We start from the raw sequence: 20,957 nt of genomic DNA, 5'->3' as shown, positions 1-20,957 counted from the left end.
AAGGGCAAAAACTCTGCAAAAGACTACTCAGAATGTATATGTTTGCTGCCACTGAAACATGCCCTAATAGCCACCTTGCAAATTTATGTTAGTATTCAGAGAAATTTAGAATGTCACACTCAGTTCTCTGAAGAATCTAGGTGCACCCAGCATGCTCCACAGCCAAGGGCCACAGGCTCTTCATTGGTGCTGTCAGGATACAAGAATATAACTCAGGAATCTTCTGACTTCTGAATGCTTGAATTTTACCTGAGCACTACTAAAACACAATATATAATTCTGTTATATATGAGGCTCAAAAATATCAGATAATATTTTTCATTATAAGTTCAGCCTGCTTATAAAACAAACTCGTGGAATAGTTTACAAAAAGACTTTTATGAAAGAACCCTTTTTAATGCAAAGATAGAACTTCAGAGATTGCTCCTTACTGTTATTCTCACCTTGTTATTAAAGCCATATTCTCTCTTTCTTTACAAAAGGAACACATCTTCAATATTAATATTGCCATTGATGCAAATGACAAAAGAACAGTAAGTATGTACTTTTTTCCTCTTGGTTAAAAAGTTTGTGTTTTGTTTTTGTTTTGTTTTGTTTTTTTCTCTATTTTCTAGTAAGTTGGAGGAAATTACACATACTCTATCATTTTTCTAGAACAAAATATCTCAGACTGAGCCAGTAATTTTCACAACTGGCTGAGTCTAACAGAGGTTTGAAAACAGAAGAACCACAGTGACAAATGCAAAACCAGCTTGTATAATCATACATGAAAATGTTGACTTTCAGCAATACGATATCTGTACTTAAAGTCTGAATATATTTTTCTTTAAATGAAACATCTTCAACAACCAAAATTTCCATCTTGGAATTCAGACTGAACAATGAATACTAGCAAGCCATCTCTTGACACATGAGACTGCACACTGAATAATGCATACAAAGTAGTGATTAAAAGAATGCATACATATGCTTTGGTTAATCAAAGAGGAAATATTTTCTTCCCATATCCAAGATTTGTTAAAAAAGAAAAATGCTAATATTAATGTGAAAGACTTACTCTTCTACTCTTTTTTTTTTCCCCTGAAGGCAGAACAAATTTTAAGTTAAAATGCAAACTAATTTTATAAAGTAATTATATGTAAGATAAGACTGATCAAACCCAGTTTTCTAGCATAAAATACTGGCCCTACAAAATGGAACCAATCAGTAAGACCATCTCTCCTCAAGCTACTTGGTTCCCAGAGCGCTTGAGAGTGCTATGAAATATTTTGCGGTCAACTAGAGGGAAGAAAAATGTTGGTATCCTGCAGCAAGGTAAATGCACATGAATTCACTCCAACCGTGCACAATCCCTTTGCTGTTCCCTTTGCATGATAGGATCATGCAGTTCCTATTGTTATGAAAGATCATAGCCTGCACTACCACTAAGCATCCACTATGATGATGAAGTTTCTTCATATGTTTCAAACTTTCCTTTGCTCTGTTTTTATGTTTGGGGTAAAACAAAACAAAACACACACACACACACACACACACACACACAAAAAAAACCACTACAGAAATGAATTCTGTCATGAAAGGTGAGTTCTGATTAAAGACTGAAAAAGCACTTGAGCCAGTCTATGGCTATTTACAAATCTTGCTGTTACTTTCAAAGAGTAACAAGAGGGACTGGGCATTGGAACGGGTTGCCCATGGAGGTGATGGAGTCACTATCCCTGGGGGTGATTAAGGAAAGGTTGGACGTGGTGCTTACGGATGTGGTTTAGTGGGTGACATTGGTGGGGGGGGTACGGTTGGACCAGATGATCTTGGAGGTCTTATACCAACCTTAGTGATTCTATGATTCTATGATTTCACACTTTCATAGTGTTTCAGTATTCAGTTTTCCACTACAACTGAATTGTTTCTACAATCAAAATACATTTTTCAAATGATCTTATTCTTTTAAGCTGATTAAAGGATTTTCAACAGAATTACTATATTGCATACAATTTATTTTAAGCTGATTTAAAGACCTTAATGATGTATAATCAGCAAATTGTCACCCTGTCACTGGAATTTATTAAAACAATACATAGTATTTTTTTAAAAGCTGATTACAGTAACTTAATTATCATTAATAATTCTTCCAAACTAATTAACATGAAATTCTTTTGTTATCCTCAAATAACTAAATCCTCAGTTAGTATCTTTCCAAATAACATGGCACTGATGCTTAGAACAGCTTATGTGAGTATAAAAATTTAATGCAAAGAAGGATTTACTCTTAGAGTATTATCAATAGGATTCTTAGTTCTTTTTCTCTCCTCCTCTGCCATTTCTGTAACAGGTGAAGGTTGAAGAAAATCACAGAACTGCAAAGCAACACACCTCTACAAGTTAAACAGGTTTTCACTTCCTAAAGGACTGTAGTAATTCAGTTTGGCAGCTGAGGATCAGAAAATACAAGCTGAGATTTAAGCAGTCAACTCACCAAACAGAGACCAGGGTGAAATTCTGATTCCACTGAAGGAAATAAAACTACTAAAAAAAATCCCCCAATAATTTCAATAAAGTAGTATTTCAAGACCAGGGCCCATCCATCTTTGCTGCTTCCTCCTGGCTTCTTGATTTGACCCCTATTTTTCTTTGCAGTTAGTCTCTATCATATTCTTCCTCTCCTGCAAGTTATACAAAATTAAATCTTTATTTTGTGATTGCTGAAAAGCACTCAAGCTAATAGCTAGCAGCATCAATGTGTCTAAAACTATATTGTTTAAATGCTCTTTGAATTGCTCTTTTGCAATGCCAATTTATGCTCCAACAACAGAATAAGGAAATAAAAATTACTGTACTACAGTCTTTTCTGAAACTTTGCTAGAGACCATGGACCACTGTATTTGCCTTAAGGTTTCTCTGGGAAGGTAATACTTACTAATTAAAAACAAAACAAAAAGGAACTTATGCAACTTCAAATATGTACCAAATATAAGAAACATAGATATGTATGTATGTATCTACTAAAGGTCTGCAGAAGTAATAAAATTCAAGAATAAATACTCTCAGTAAAGTATTCAATACCCACTCACCCCTGCCAAGTCAACACTTATTTTTCATTTCTGACAGAGAAACTAGCTTAAGATCCATTCAACCAGGATACTAACATAACCATGTATTTAATATACCCATTATAGATTGTAACGGGTATTACATTGTGGCAACTCTCAGCACTGTATTTTCTTCCAGCTAAAGCATTTGCTTCTCCTAAATTTGTCATTAACATGGACTATCACCTCCTCCAACAGGTCATTATAGTACAAAAAAATGTGTCAAAGAGCATCTTGATTTTATTTTTGAATGAAAATTTCTTCCAACAAACTTATTATACCAAATAAATGCCAACCAAATTTCATGAGTTAGTAGTAACTGTAACTTGCCCAGCAGTGAGTAGCTGGAAGTCCAATCACCACAGTCCTCAGCAATGCCTACTGCACGTTACTAAGGGTGCAGTTCCACATTATTGCTAGAAGCGTTCTAAAACATACTGATGCCAAGTCCTGATCTTCTTTTACCTCTCTTCTGGTATGTTACTAAACGGGTTCACTAGTTATCCTAGATAAATGACATGAATAGGTTTATTCTGTAAGAAATTCCAGAGCTGCTAAAAGATGAGAAAGACAGGAAGTAAGGGAGGCAGAGGAAGAAAATAAACAAGAAAAAGGAAAGAAAAGGTGAGGAAGGAAATAAGTGAGTCCTTCCTTTCCCAATTATAGTGACCTATTAAAAAGGCCCAACAATAACAAGAAATCATACCTTAACAGGGTGGTAGAAGCGAAGCTTATCTCAATTTAATTCATATGCTGCAGTCCTGCCTTTTTCCTTGTATGTGGTTGTTTTCCCACCCCTTCCCTACCTTTGTGCTAGCACTGGTTGTTTTATGTAGCCTTGTTAAAAGAATAACCACATGTTCATGAGGTTTTGGCTGGGATAGTTAATGTCCTTCCTAGGAGCTGGTATGGTGCAGTGCTTTGGATTTAGGATGAGAACAATGCTGATACCAGAGGGATGTTTCAGTTGCTGCAGAGCAGCGCTCGCACAGAGCTGAGGCCTTTCCTGCTCCTGGTGCTGCCCGGCCAGCGAGGAGGCTGGGGGTGCCCCAGGAGCTGGGAGGGGACACGGCCAGGACAGCTGGCCCAGGCTGCCCAAAGGGATGTCCCACACCGTGTGGTGCTGTGCTGAACAATAAAATTGGAGGGGTTGGCCAGGGCAGGCAGCTGCTGCTTGGGGACCGGCTGGATATCAGTCAGTGGGTGGTGAGCAATTGCATTGTGCATCACTTGCTTTGTATTATTTTTTTTTACCATTACTAATATTTTTCCTTCCTTTTCTGTCATTCTGTCTCTAGAAGACCTATTAAACTGTCTTTACCTGAACCCACGAGACTTACCTTTTTTTCCGATTCTCTGCCCCATCCCACTGGTGGCAGCAGCGAGTGAACAGCTGTGTGGTGCTTAGCTGCCTGCTGGGTTTTAACTACAACAAATCTACAGCTGCATGTGTGAGATTTGAACCACCACACCATAACTTCCTGCAAGTTTAAACTGATTTAATTCCCTGAAACATGGGCTTTATAATTCTTTAAATTATTCTTGTGTCTAAAGCAGGCAAGGCAGAGGAAAATTCCTAAATGTTTTACAAAACATCAGAAATGCCACACGCCCATTCCCATTTGATTATGTTCACAACAAAAGTGGTTTTCTGTTACTAAGAAATTCAGATCTGTAAAGCCATGTGTATCTTATTCAAAATCTGAAGTAAGAGACAATGAATAACCTGACCATATCATATTGCACTATTACATGAAAACAAATCTTTGCACGAGTTATTAGGAATTCCTTATTTTAGGAAAGTCTGTGTTCATTTCAGATTTGCCTGTATGCTTACTCTTTCACCTTTCATTAATGGAGTAGAATTCCTTCAAGTGGAAAAAAGCAGCTCATACATGAAGACCGTGCCAAAAATAAAATGGAGGACAAGTCACAAAGTGCCGAAGTGCAGGTGACGAAAGTAACAGGAAAGCTATCACAGCCGGTTCTCTGACAGAGGACCAGGAGTTGGGGGTGCAAGGGGTAGAGGGACTGCACTAGGTTGAAGAAGATATATATATATATATTAAAAAAAAAAAAAAAGGCTGAAAACAAATCCGATTAAAGACAGAAACATGGCAGCACATTTCCATTCACATTAGAGTATAAGGTAAAGGCAGAACAATGGATAAGATAAAACATTAAAAGGCTTTAAGAACATGATTACAGAAGATTTTTGGTAGCGATTCTGAATTCTAACAGTCACGAAGAGACAAAATGTATGATGGAGTGCGTATATACATAGAAAATTCTACGCAGTGACTGTAATTGCAGGAAAATTATGGACACAATTCTTCAGTCACACTCATCACCAACTGTCACAACTGCAGAGCTAGGAGAAGAAAAGGACAAAAGATCTGTGCTAATAGAAGAATGAATATTACAGTGGAATATCATTTTAAAAGTTTAACTTTTAAAAACCCACAGTGTAGTTAATATTACAAGTAAAAAGAAAAAAACAACATTATTTTTAATAGTTGTAACCTGAATAACAAAGAATTATATCACTCTGAAAAGCTCTTGAAAATTCTTTTACTGAATTACATTACTGAAATTGTAACTGAACAATTATGACAGAAGAAAAGCAACAGGACATCTTGCTTCAGTGTAAACAGGTGGAAATGGCATAATTAATTTCCACACTTAAATAATGATCTGTATAAATAATTTGAAGCTTCATTATGAATTGTATTTGACAGAAGTGAGCCATTAATACACTGCTATCCAACAGTTCTGCAACTTTAAATACTGGCTGAAACAATTAATGCACATTAAAACGCAACTCATCAAGTTGATTTTTCCATATATCCTTTCCTACAGCTACGTACATCATTCAAGCAAGTGCCTAAGTAACACCTGCTAAACCAGGGCAGATATTTGTACAGAATGAAGCACTACAGATTTTCCTCAAACACACACAGTCCACACCTTTCACAAACACCCCAAATGTTGAGTCATTGAAAATAATCATCATGAAATGGAGGAATGTAATTTTACCAGCATAAATTATGATAGCTTCATTTTTGATCCAGTGAGGCAAAATATCCAGGTGCCAGTCCTCACCTCCCCACACCCAAAATGTACAACCAGAAAGGTACCACTGCTGCACGTATACTTCAAAAGAATTTAGAGATGGAAGAAAAAACTATTTCTTGGATTTTCTTCATCATAAACACAGCGTACGTTCTTTTCAATGACCACCCATCAATATTCTACTTCAATTTTTATCTATGACTTCCATTACATTTGCTACTTTCATAAGCTACTTCAGGTCTGGGACTGTGAAAATGAAGCTCTACGGTTCCCTGACTTCAGTAGTACATAATCTTTACAGAAAGCAACAGCCATACTAGTTCTGAAATATTCACTCTAATTTCAGCTTGCACTCAAAAAGGCAACTTCCATCTGCAGAGAGAGACACCTAGGCTCTCCAATAAAGGTTCTGTTATTGTACCTTTCCTTTAACAGTATCTGAAGGAAGAGTTAGAAGAAAAACATGTCCAGAGACAGCAATATTGTATCTGAGTTTGTAACCTGTTTTTTGTTTGTTTGTTTTTAAACTCTTCACAGCTATCTTCAATATCCGTTCTATGGATGTAGAAAAAAAAATATTCAACTCATTTTTTTCTGTTTTTTTTTGTTTGTTTTTTGTTTTTTACAGCTGACACCACAATTATAAGACAAGAACCAATTTTGAAAGGAAAAAAGAAAGGTAAACTTCTCTTCAGGTGTCCATGTCACCTGGGTAAGAAGAGGGGAGGTTAAAAAGAGGTCAGGATAGTCAGAATAAAACCTACACTTATAACCTTTTCCACTTCAGCCAAAGAAATTGTACATTCTTTAACAGTGCTAAGAATCCAGTAGTTTTAATTATTCATGTAATATAAGCACCCCAAGAAGAGGACAGAAATGATACCATACAAGTTACATAACATAACATCACAGCATGAAATCTGAACACCAACAACTTCAGGGAATCACAGAAGAACTGCACTAGCCTTCGCTCTTTAGTGATAGATGTAACAAGCATTTACACATCCCCACTCATACAATGTACAATTTTTTAAATGGCTGCAGAACTCTTGCCATACAGATGAAGTCTGTGTGAGCCCTGTCCAGCTACTTGCACTGAAAAAGAAATGTCTAAAAAAATGTCTTAAAACTTCCTAGCAAGCTGTGTAACAACTATACAACATGAATGCTGAACAAACACAACTCCAAAGAGGTTGCTCTTAAAACCTCCAATAATGATTTCATGACTTCCAGATGTATCCTACTAAATTGTTTTAAGTTAATTTGTAACAAATCTTCATTGCCAAATAAGCCAACTACTTTTTCTGCACAGGGACATGGAAAATCTAACTGTCCTCTTTAAAATTGCTTTTTATATACTGAGAGACTTGCCTTTGCCTTTTCAGCATCAGCCAGTTGCAATTATTCCTTATTATTAGGCCCTAAGGGAACAGCATGAGGCTGTGTAAAAGGAGGTTCATCCTGGATGTTAGGAAAAGGTTCTTCATTGAGAGTGTGGTCAGGCACTGCAACAGGCTCCCCAGTGCAGTGATCATGGCACCAAGCCTACTGTAGTTCAAGGAGTGTTTGACAATGGTTTAACTTTTAGGTAGTCCTGTGTGGAGAGAGGAGCTGAATACTCCTCTTGGATACTTGTGGATACTTGTGGTTCTTTCCAGCTCAAGATATTATGTGATTCTGTGATTTCAGTCTATATGCATACATAACATCTCAAAGGCATGATTTGTAGCTCTGCTCTAGAATTCCTCTAATATACCTGTTTTCCTTAGACTGCCGTACCCATGCTAGAGGCACTCCACCTAAGGACTCACCAGCTTCAACTGTCAAACAATTATCTTCTGTCCTGTACAAATATTACTCATAGATATTAATCATAACTTTTTCCTATCCTCATATCACTGTCATATTATAGTGTTGAAAAACTGAGTCCAGATATACCCCATCTTCTAATCTTGCTCTTGAATTCTTTTTTCCAATTACAGGAATCCGTAATTTATGAATATAATTCTTTTCGTATTTGATCTATTCATTCTCACGCTTTCTTTCACAAGAACTTACACATCCTGAAAGCTTCAGCGCAGCAAATCAGAGATTCACAGTTTGATGAAGAATAATTCATTTTAAAAAATTAGATTTGAAACAGAACACTTTCAGCAGTGTCTTTTTTTCCCAAATAAAAAGCATGAAATGTTTTGTTTGACTATGAAACCAAATGCACTGTTCATTTCTGAGTATATAGTATATAGTATTTTATATATACTATATATATATAAATATATATACTATATACTATATATTTTATATAGTATATAGTATTTTATAATATAAAAATGCCATTTGAAATAAAATATATTTCCATACCTCTATCTAACATACTTGCATATCTTTGAAACTTAATTCTAGTAAATTTACTGTTAGTCAAAAAGTTCCAACCAAGCCTTCCTAACTGGTTGTCATCCCCCAAAGCGACAAACACCAACCCCATTCCATTAGGCCACTTGTTAATGACAAGCAACAGAATTGCTCTGAACAAGAGAAGAGAGAAATTCTGAGAGATAGCAAATATCGAAGAGTAAGACCACCTGCCTTCCTGAAGACATTTTTAAAAGAACTGGGCACCCACTTTACACTGATTTGATCTAAAAATTTAGTGGCTTATGAAAATTACCATGGGAAACCTGAACAGTATTACTAAAGTAAAGAAAATTCCCTTCTTTTATAACTACACTGCCTTTGCTCTTATCAGAGAAGGGAATCAGAGTAATCTATTCTTTACAAATTTTGTCAACTGCTTTTTTTTTCTAGATATTTATAAACAGAATAGTTTCTAAACTTCATTTGATGTAGAACTTCTATCACTTTTGAAAATCTACATTGGCTGAAGAAATTCACAAGTAAGTTTAATAAGAACATCTCAAGGATATAGTGAAGATGAACAAATACAAAGGATGATTTACTTATTACAACTCATTCACCAGGTTCTTTTGCACTGTCTATGAAAATTAAAATCTTAAAATGTTTTCTCTGTATGAATTTAACTGCTTTGCCTAGATAGTTCTTCAAATGATTCTTTAGTCTACCCACATTCCAAATTGATGTTCAATGTGGAAACCAACTATCCTAAACGCTGTCTATTTCACACACCAACAAGTTTTGTAAACATGGGGATCTGAATCAAGAAAATAGTGTACAAAAAATATGTAGCTTAACCATAATGTTTTGCTTCAGTTACTGGAGAGATGATATAAATATATCTCATGACTCACCCACCTGAGACAAGCCAAAAGGTTAATCTTTAAGTTTGCATAGGAATTAGATTAGCAAACAGAGCTTTGCAGATTGACAGTTGCACAAAGCCAGACAAGGAAAACAAAACCAACTTACTTAGCAACAAATGCAGCCAACAATGAAAAATCCTTAGGTATTTATGAGATCATAATCTAAGGAAAAAAATTAAAAAATAAAACGACAGAGATGTTTGTTCGCCATCTACACTATTTGAATCCTTTGTACATACCTTGTCTGAATTCAGCTTTCCTAGGAATTTCTGCAAGATAGCACTTTGGCAAAGGGAACGATGAAAACATTGGCCAAGGATATGGATCACTGCCCTAGAAACAGGACCAAAAAGAAATTAAATTAGATCAAGTTCCCAGAACTATTGCTTATATAAGAAAATAGGCTTGATATACAATTCAAGATGATATACTTCATAACTAAAATAAAAGTTAAAGGACACAATATCCACAAAGCCTTTAAGCCAAAACTTGTTCCAGTATGTACCACTGACAGTTTTGATGTTACAATTCTTTTTTAACCAAAAGGGAAATTGAAGTTTTCAAAAAAACAAACAAAAGAACCTTGTACTTCCAATTTTATGCATTGATCTAGCTGTCTTTCCTGTGCTGACAGTAATTTGTGTTTCATCTTTATAAGAGTTACTTTATAAGAAGTAGAACATTTAAAGGAACTGTTTAACAAACACTATATTGTTAGAACATTAATGAAAGCTCCAGGTATTAAGTACCACAAATGAAAACCCAAGCATGGAAAAAACATGATATAACAAATGGAAAGGTAATAAAGAAAAAAACAGAAATACAAAAGTAAAAAAATAGACAAATTGCATTCATTTTTATGGTGAGAAAAGTATTATTAAAATGCATCAATACAAAAACTTCATCTGATTGTGGAGTGTCCTAGGCACATGCCAACAGTGCATACAGTAAAAACAACGTATTTTTTTCAGTGTCAGTGTCAGCCCTTTATAAAGCTAATGGTGAACTGCTATTTTATAATGTTAAATAATTTTCCATGTGCTAAATTATCAACAAAATTTTCAGTTAATGAGGGTAAGAGTTAAAGAAACAAATTAATAAACTTTAAATTCTAACCTTATCTAGTACTCTCTGAGGCAAAATCCTTTCCTGTGGTCCTCCAATAAGATATACCCTAACAAGGACATGGTTTCTCTCAACTGATAGGCCATCAATTATAATATCTCTGGAAAACAAAACAACACACAAAAAAAATTTAAAAAATCACTACCACTTTGATTTACCAATGACTGTTTAATTGAGAAAACTGTGATGAACAAGAATAATTTCAGAGATGCTCAGCGCAGAGTTAAAACATGACTTGGGCAATAAATAGGCATAAAGAAATAAACAGAAACATGAAGTGTTTTGAGAGGTCTGCAAGTATTACTCTAATTTTGTACTCCTCTACCTAATACTGACTGGAAACATCTAAGCAATTAGGGGAAACAAAAGAGTAGAAAGGAGGGTTCCGAAGATGATGAAGGGTCTACTGTCCAAAGGAGGGCTATGAAGATGGTACAGGGTCTGGAGGGCAAGACATGTGAGGAGCGGCTGAGGTCCCTTGGTTTGTTCAGCCCCGAGCAGAGCAGGCTGAGGGGAGGCCTCGTAGCGGCCTGCAGCTCCCTCACGGGGGGAGCGGAGGGGCAGGCGCTGAGCTCTGCTCTCTGGGGACAGCGACAGGACCCGAGGGAATGGCATGGAGCTGGAACAGGGGCAGTTCAGGCTGGATATCAGGAAAAGTTTCTTCACCGAGAGGATAGTTGGGTACTGGAACAAGCTCTCCAGGGAAGTGGTCATGGGCACCAAGCCTGGCGGAGTTCAAGAAGCATTTGTACATTGCTCTCAAACGCACGGTCTGATTTTTTGGGTGGTCCTTTGGGGACCCAGGAGTTGGACTCAATGATCCTCGTTGGTCCCTTTTAACTTGTGATATTCTATGATTCTAAAACTTCAAGCTTTGTTATGCCCACATGCTCAGTAACTAAGGCAGAAACAGTTGACAGCATCAAAATCTGTTCCTTTTTTGGCCTCTCAGCAATTTCTGCTTTCCCAAATAAGCAGTTATTCAGAACGTATGCACACCTAACTTGCCGTCTTAAATCAATGTGTAGCTCAGGATACAAATTTTTTTTTAAAGGACTAAAATCAATTTTTATACACCAAGTTTCTTAGAATACAGTATCTATTGTTTAAGGAAACAATAGGTCTCCTGTTGAAATAGTATATAACAATAACGTTTATCTGCTGAGATTTAGCCCATACTGTTTGATTCAAGCTCTGTACTGGTCCCATACAGCAAACAGAAAGAGTTAAGTTCTTAACATTAAACATGCTGAGAGAAAGGACAAAGTGTTTGGGACTAAATGACCATCCACTTCAGTCCCCAAAATACACTTTCACTTTTTAAAAGATAAATTGTGCAATTTTACTTAAAAGTCAGCAATAGAATCTCACAGAAGTTGGAGAGCTGACTAAGGTACAAATACAAAAAAAAAAAAATCAAAGTACTGATGATGCCTTTAATATGCCTTTATATTTACTTTATTTACTTTATATTATATACATAAAAGTATGTATATCAAGTAATTTTAAAAGGCATAATTACATATCAAGTAATTTTATATATCAAGTAATTTTAAAAGGCATAATTACACCCATAAATTTTGCACTCCCTTTTTAAAAATCAAAAAATAAATAACTTAAGATTAATGCAAATTAAAAAGAGGAAAATACATGCCTTTCACTTTTACACATTTGAGTTGGAAGTAGGAAAAAGAACAAAATATCTTCTGATAATTCAAGACTGACGATAAACATGCATGTAAGTAAACTTTTATACATTAGATGGCAACTACAGTGAGAGCATCTGTATGTTTAAAGTCACTAAGGTATTCATATATACTTAGGAGAAAAGTCTGACAATTAAAATAACATTTACATCGGTCAGTTCTTACCCTGGTCCTTCTGAAGTTTCTGTGACGTTTTCTTCCTGAGCAGTTAGTAAAACTTGTGACACTTTATAGCGAGTCTCCAAGAACAAAAGGGTATTAAGCTCACAGCAAAGCACATTTAACAACCTGCAGGACACATCGAAGTGATAGCGCATCAGTCAGAATTCCAGTAATGCAGGATAAGACAAAGGTGAACATGTTTATGAGATCTCAAAATGGGGTGAGGGAGGTGGGGGAGAGGACTTTGAGTATCTGAAAAATACCCAGACAGAACTGGGTCAGGAATGGTTCTGTATCCTCTTTAGCCACTCAAGTGTCACAGCCTTGAACAAACAGGGAACGGGTTCTCAATAGATTTTGCATGTGCACTGAACAACCATAGAAAGTAATCACTGGTCACCTCAGTCTGGTTTTGAATTTCTGTCACAGAACACAGAAGTGACACAGACGTAATAAGACATTCCATAGGACATGTGAAGAAATTATATAATAGGTAAGGTAACTCAAAATTGGGTTACCATGGGCAGTGCAGGTGTCAGGGAGAGACGAGATAAAAATACATCTTTCCTTTAGAAAATAGGTTCTTAAACACTTCTGTACTATCAAATTTAACATAGCTCAAAAGCAATAAAAGATTTAACATGCAACAGAACCAACAAATCTACTTTTTTGTTTCAGAAAAGCAAAAAAAATGGTAAATTAAGTCAATAATCACAATAGCATGACAGCACATTACATACAATTTTGTTTTGTAACTTCAAAGTAAATTCACAGTGAAACTAATCCAACATATTTCATATATTTCTGAGCCAGGTCAATTCCAATTTTTTTTTATTTATTTTTAACTAATCTATTCACTATAACACAGAAACAAAGTAATTGCATTGAAGGCTTCCTGTTCATGGAAAATGATACAACTATGTTATTCTTGTTGTTACTCTTATATTGTTTTATCACAATCATAAAACTCATCATAAATTAAGTCTGATCAGCATTATATTTTGCATTCACATTAAGACTTGGTATGAACTAGAGAATACATATTGTTTGAAATTTTTCATCTGTTAGTCAATGCTCATTTCTTCCATGTAGTTCCCAATATGCTTCTACTGACAATAGCAAAAATTCTCGGGCCATCCATAAATAATTTAACACCTGCAAATTCAAACAATTGTGACCAAGGAGTAAATAGACATGATGACAGTATGTCATTTTTGTTGTTGCTGCTTTTTTAGCATTACTTTAAACTGTTCAATTTCCAATTTCTTCATGTTCTACTTATTTTACATTAACTAGTTCCTGCCATTGATTCATTCTCAGTACTTCTCTAAATCACAAAAGAAGAAATGATCGTTCAACTATATTTTTTTTATTGCTATATAGGAGAAAAATCCACAAAAAGAGCATTGGAACCATTATGAAGACGGACCATTTCTCCCATTAAGTATGATGACTTTAAATGGTAAATAACCTGTCTGAGGTTTCCAGCAGTCAAAAACAGCCAGGAGAATACTGATGGCTAAGAATGCTTAGAATATCTTTGGTACACAAGGCGGAGCAGAAAAATAAAACAAACCATAGCCAAACAGAAGGGATAGTGGTAGGATAAATGACAAAATATAGGAGACTAACATGAACAGCCTCTGCTTGAGCATTCAAAGGAGGTTTTAGTTTAGGCCATCTAACAGAGAGCGGCTGAGAAAGCTGTGATTGTTCAGTCTGGAAAAGAGAAGGCTTTGCAGGGTTCTTATCAATGTACATAAAAAGCTGATTAGAGAGTACGAAGAAGATGGAGCCAGACCCTTCTCAGTGGTACCCACTGAAAGGGAGAGAGGCCATGGGCATGAAGCAAAATACAGGAAATTCCATTTTAACATACTGTGATGGTGGTGAAACAGTGTAATAGGCTACCTAGAGATGTTGCAGAATTTCCAGCTTTGAAGATACTGTACACCAGCCTGTTCACAGCCCTGAGCAATGTCTCTAGTTGAACATACTTTGAGCAGAGCAGTTGGACTAGACAATCTCCAATGTCCCTTCCAATCCCAAATGATTGTATAATTATGTGAAAATGATTAGTAAGATATACCATACTCCCAGGAAGAAAACGCAGTACAGATAAAACAAAACCTCGTCTGAGGGCAGTCTTTTATAGAACAGTGATTTTTAAAGAAATTCAGAAAAAGGCAAAATATGTATCATAATTGTGAAAATATGGCAATGATAAATAATTTGGTTTCTGAATTCTGCATTTCCTGTCCCATGTCATTGCTGTCTTTCTTGAAGGGTGCTCCCTGAATTCTTCCCCTTCAACTTACAATCACAACTGCTACTTCGGAGTAGCAATTTCTAGTCTGAAAGAAAGCATGCTAACTGGTACTTGTGTAACTATGTAAACTGGCTATCCCCTTGGTTTTGGTAGATGGAATCATAACGATTTCTAGAATTATGGCAGAACAGTCAGTCCTTCATGGGAAATAGAAATCTAGCTGCTAAAAAAAGAAATAAAAATAAAAAAATAAAAAAACAATTTTTAAGTTGCCTATTTTTTCACCTAAAGGTAACGAAATAATAAAACCACACATAAATTTCTGATTTACTAAAAAGCACACATTATGAAGATATCTTATTCTTCTCACTTTTCTCCTGCGAGTTTCCTTTTAAAAAAATATATGTATATATATTCTTTGTACTCCCATTTTCTCAGTTGTCTATTTTTTCCCAACTTCAAGTGATATTTTTCTCACACAGTATTTTATTATGGATAAACCCAATTCTGGTTTTCTCCAGCTCTCACTACACCCTGTAGACTATTCGTCCTTACTTTCCTAACACGTTCTTTCCAATCCCAATCTGATACTCTGTTCTCACTTCGGGGATATCTGTGAGTACTCCCTTGGCAGCAAAACATGTAAGATATACTGTTGAATAAAGTAGGATACGGTAGTTGTACTGTCTGTGGTGGTTTGAACCTCACCAGCAACTGAGCACCGACACAGTTCTTGCTCACTCTCCAGTGGGCTGGAGAGAAAAACAGAAGAGTTGAAGTGAGAAAACTCATGGGTAAAGATAGGCAATTCAATAAGTAAAGGAAAGACGGGGGGAAAAAGAAGAAAAAAATCAGTGATGCAAAGGCAATCACACACCACTTCCCAAAAGCAGTCTAACTCCCAGCCAGTCTTGCAACAACAGCTATCTTCAAGACCAACTTCCCATCCCACCTCACCTCAGTTTTTATTGACGAGTATGACATTATACAGTATATCCCCTTTGGCCAGTCTGGGTCAGCTGTTCTGGCTATGTTCAATCCGATCTTCCTGCGTACCAGCCTACTTGCTGGGAAGTGGGATAAAGAGAAAGCCCTGCTCCTGAGCAGTACTCACACAGAGTCAGCCAAAACACTGGGGAGTTATTGACACCATTTTAGGCACAAATCCAAAACACAGCACCACATAGGTGTCTGTGAAGAAAATTACCTCCATCGCAGCCAGACACAGTACATTGTCCGAGCAAAATAATATAAAAAAAACTATGGCATAAACAGAAGCAGTCAATGCACCATAGGGAAAAAAGAATCTGGCACATCCGAAGTAATCTATACTGCTATATCAATAACATGTCTGTTCAGGCAGGGAACAATGGTTAGCCAAACCTGAAACATGTACATTGACACTTTCTGTAAGTCATTCCAGTGATGCGACCCCAAAATGGTGAGCTAAAAAAATGGTCTTCAGAAAAAGGTTTTATTTTGGCTTGCAGTTACTGCCTGCTCTAAACACAGGCATGGATGATTCAGTTCAGTGTAAATATACAGCATACCATTTATAGAGAATATGGGTCTTTGTTTCTCTCCCAGAAATCAATATTAAAAACATGAGGGGAAAAATGAGGATTGGGACCTCTTTGCAGTAGCAGAATTTCCTTCTTGCTAAATGAATATGGATACCAACATAGAAACCCAGAGCAAAATTTTCATTAAATAATTCCAGTGTCATCATCATAGGTGATTAACATTAAAATGTTTAACATCGAAGCTTACATTACCAATTTGATTTATTTTTTATTACTCTTGAGTAACTGCCTGAGATCCAATGAGAACACTGATCCAAAAAGTGAGTTGCAATTACTATCATGTGTGCCAGACCAGTACAAAAAGGCTAGCAAAAAGAAACCAAAATCCACCTAGTTGGCTTTAGAGCACAGTGGGCAGGAAGCTTCGCAAGCTGCCTTTACAGACTGAACAGAAGTCAGTAATAATGAGCAGAGAGAGCATGCCTCCACACATTGTCTTTTTAAAGAATCAAGGCTTTTAATTGTCCCACTGAAAGCAAAGCTGATAGGGGTATTGAAAAAAAACGAGATGATGTGGGTACAGAGTATTTATCAATACCCTGAGTTACACCTCTGATGCCTGGGCCATTGGAAGCTACTACCTTCGGGTGGTCACGTTTTTCCCAGTAAGGGAACTCAGGGACTTATGTATTTCTTATGATGTTTTCCTCATGAAAAGATTTTCAAAAGAGCACTTCAGCAACCCAATGTATTTACAAATCGCATGTAATGTGATTGCTCATGGTAAGAGTCTCCCTAGACAAACAGAAATGCTTTTCATGAGCCTCACTTGCCAGCCTAGAGGACTCAAAGTGAAGCTGATTTTAAACTTCAGGAAGTGAAGTGTTTTAATTTCCCCCAGTATGTATGAAGGAAAAAAAAAAAAAAAGTGATAGAATCCAATCACAGAATCTGCTGTTCCCATTCCATTCAGTATAAGTTGTTCTACATTAATACACTTAACAAATATATTAGCATACAAACTAACTATGTAATGTGGAAGCAGATGAACATAATCTTGTTGTAGCTCCCTATCACTAGTAATGTAGACTCTGTCCTCTTGTACTTTTAGATTATTAAACAGGGGTCAAATTTACAGGACGAATGTGCACTCCCATTACTGATCAAGTCTTCCCCATACACACACACACAGCATGCACTTCCAGTCGGAAGAGGCTGGTTTCCAAAGAATTGAATATCACTTGCTAAACAGAAAACACAACTAAAATAGTAAAAAATGGCTCGCTAAATATTAATCACTTCTCCTTATTCAACTTTAAAAGGCTTGGTATAAAATTACTGGAGGATTAAACAGTCTTTCATGTTTCCAACATAAGATTTGAATTTGAATCTGGTAGAATCAGAGGAAAAAAGAAATAATGTTGGACACAATTCCCCCCTCTCTCACCATACTCTTTTCTCCCCTTGAGAGAAGGAACTCAAGGAATATGGCTTGCTTTCATTCCCAAATACATAATGATGTTGAATGACATAGGATGTATCATGCAAAGAGTTTCATCAGTACATCCAGCCAATAGCATCACAAATTTTGTTGCAGGACTTGATGTCCTAGCCCCGTCATTCAAATGCTAATGATCTAAAGATTTATCAGGCACATTAGATAACAGTGTTCATGGGCTCATGGGAAGTATATTCAGAAGACAGGTATGTGGAAGACAAGAGGTACAACAAGGAAGGTGGGGAAAAAAATGAAACTGGTAAGAGAATACTGCGTTTTCTAAATGGGAAGTTTAGTTTGTTTAAATAGAAGTCATATAAAGTCATATAAGTCATATAAAGAAAACAGTTTTAAATAAAAAGTCTTCCTTCAATTTGAAATGCATGAGATCTTAAAGAATTATAAGAAAACCTTCTGCTAATCCTAAGGCTTTTTAATAAAAAGAGATCAATCTAAATAGCATGTTGACCTAAGGAAAAAAGAATTATAAGGATTCATACATTCTACCTTTATAAAACATGATAATCAATACTCCTTCTGTTGTGTTACAAGCATTAAAGTCAAATGCTCTTAATTAACAATATACATAAGTACAAAAGAAACATTATTTCATATGCAGCAGCTACCTCATTATTACAATGCAATTATATTTATGGGGGCATGTTTACAATGCTGATGAAAATAGTAAAAGAATGCAGGGTGTTTATTATCTATTTTTCCTAAAAATGCAAAGTTATCTCTTGCCTAAAAATCATATATTTGTTCGTCACCCAGCTCCTGTAGGATTTAATTCATTCACTTGGATTTCATTGGAGTGCACTAGAGGAAATTTTGACTAATACATTCTGTTTTGAGGCAAATTTCAAGAAGCTGATTGATTTTGATGTCAATATAGTATAACCCATTAAAATTTCCTAAATCTTTCCCTTACTAATTTTGTAGAACAATAGAAATAGATACAATGCATTTTTATAATCTTCTGCACCCATTCAGCAAGTAAAAAAATGAGCATTGGAAGAAAAAAATGTATTCACTGTGATATACTATGAAACAACAAAAAAAATGCAACTTAACAATGTCAGAATATTTATTACACTAATCCAATAATAACCCAATACCCACTTTCTACTGTGGCAAGCTCTATAGCTCTACAACTTGAAGCTGATACCAACGAACATGTGACTTAGACTAATATTTCCAGTTTTCTCTAATTTTGCATAAACATATATACATTTAAAAGAACCATACAGAGCACTGTAACAAACACTCTTTTTTCAGCCTTACCTTACACATGCCTGAAATTAATCTACTTTTCATTTCAGTTCAAATTATGATTCTACAAAACAGACTGTCTTCAGAAGTCTCTAATGCTAAGCAAGCACATTTCGTCTTTAAAATTAAACAGCCCCGGTTTGCCTATCTGAAGGAAGAGGATTTGATTCTCTGAGTTTTCCAGGTACTTTCCTGCATGAATTCAAACTCTTGAACAGAGTACTGTTATTTTTGCTTAATGCCTACTAGCACGAGGTGTTTCAATGAACAGGTGCAGGGCTAACAACAAATATTCTTCTCATTCTGCAAGTACATAAAAAGATCTTTTGACTTCGTAACATTTAGGAGCTTTACCGACTTATAACCAAAAAAATCCCCTATGGGGAAAAAAAAGGAGGGCGGGGGTAGTGGTATATGTATGTAAGAATGTACGATTGATAAGAAAAAAAAGAAACAGGAAACCATGTTTATGTCTACTCTCAGTAACGCTGTTCCTCTTCTGTTTTATGCAAGTCAGAACTGACTGGATACCTTTGAACTTGTTTTGGAGTATTGATATTTTTAGAGACTGGGGGTTGGTTATCTAAGATAAAAAATTGGTACTTTGCCATGCTTTAGTCCAGTTAACAATACAGTATCACTCCAAAATTCACAGAAAACTGGATTTCTGAATAGAGAGCACAGCTATATGTTAATCCCTGAATAATGCTTTAGGCAGAGGCTTTGAAAATACATATATTATGCATATATTTTTTCAGCATGAGAAAAAACTCAACTCACAGATGTATTCACTCTACTGAAATACTATATAAGTTGCCTTGATATTCATTGGTCTGAAAGAAAAAGTATGTTACCACTGTTTACTCAACTCCTTTGTTAATAAAATTACAGTGATTCAAAGAGATCAGCCTTAAAAGCGAGGTGGTTAAGATATCTATTGTCACACCTTTATGAAAATTGTTCTCTCTCACATCCAATAACTTTTAAGATACAATCAATGTGTATGTTTGTATCAAAGAAATTAAGTTGATCATTAAATTAAGAAAATTCTCTCCGTAAATATAACATTAAAATTTATTACTTTGATTACTGCTGTGAATTCCCTTTTCCTAGGATTTGTGCTCTAATGGCAATTTAAATTAAGAATCTTCTAAAATAGAAAGTCTTCTAAGAATTTTTGTATGGGTTCCTATGCACCCAGATTTTCAGGCTGTACAAAATTGTGGCTGAAACAGTCTTCAATGTTCTTTTATCAGCCAATGCTGGCTGCTTGAAAAACTTCCTCCTGCTTCTAAATAAGTCCAAATCTGCTTTGAAGTTGAACTGACAGTTTGAAAATCATTCTATACATACATTAGGAACTATGTACTTTCATTTTTCTATTCTTATCTCCAATTTCTTGTCTAAAGTTTCCCTTTTTGAATAATAATAACATAAAAAAATATGAAAAGTGCCTTCAGGTGAATAGATCTTAACCTGGAAGTAGCAATAGCTGCAATAAAAGAAAACCAGATCAGAAAAAAAAAAAAAAAAAAAAAAAGAATTTAATTGGAAAATCACAAAATGATTAAGTTTGGAAGGGACCTCTGGAGGTCAGATACCTAGAAAGCAGGTTGCCGAGTATCATGTTCAAGTGGTTTTTGAAGATGTCGAAGGAAGGAGACTCCACTGCCTTTCTGGGCAACATATTCCAGTGCTCCATCACCAAACGTATGGGATTTATGTCATTCACCTTTGTGGGTCAAGAAATTACCTGTTTAATCCCTGACTAGAAAGCGGACACCTAGAAGTGTCCTCAGAGAACTACACTTGAGAGCACCTGAAACGTTAAGACTCAAGGGGCTTCAAAAAATCAAGATCCAAGAGCCTTTGGATCTCTCTGGATCAAATCAGAAATGATCTGCCAAAAGTCCAGGAACAATGAACCATCCATGCCTACTGAAGAAGGTTCTTAGGCCAAACC

At 35.8% G+C, this 20,957-nt stretch overlaps 1 protein-coding gene across 9 annotated transcripts in view; it reads right to left on the bottom strand.

Moving 5' to 3' along the window:
* Window positions 1–20,957, bottom strand: part of TBC1D32 (TBC1 domain family member 32) — a gene marked incomplete at its 5' end in the record, with an annotated part of 86,578 nt that overhangs the window by 28,668 nt on the left and 36,953 nt on the right. For all 9 annotated transcript variants that reach the window (XR_013949716.1, XR_013949717.1, XM_080588370.1 and 6 more), the window contains 3 exons: window positions 9,679–9,772; window positions 10,556–10,664; window positions 12,436–12,558. Coding sequence is in view for 7 of the 9 variants with exons in the window: in XM_080588370.1 (XP_080444496.1) it covers window positions 9,679–9,772; window positions 10,556–10,664; window positions 12,436–12,558 (326 nt within the window). The remainder of the gene's footprint in view (window positions 1–9,678; window positions 9,773–10,555; window positions 10,665–12,435; window positions 12,559–20,957) is intronic.

Source organism: Anser brachyrhynchus (genome assembly GCF_964034855.1).
Source record: "Anser brachyrhynchus genome assembly, chromosome: 3".
Classification (NCBI taxonomy): Eukaryota; Metazoa; Chordata; class Aves; order Anseriformes; family Anatidae; genus Anser; species Anser brachyrhynchus.
The sequence above is the reverse complement of the archived record's forward strand: the minus strand, read 5'-3'. Positions and strand labels throughout refer to the sequence as shown.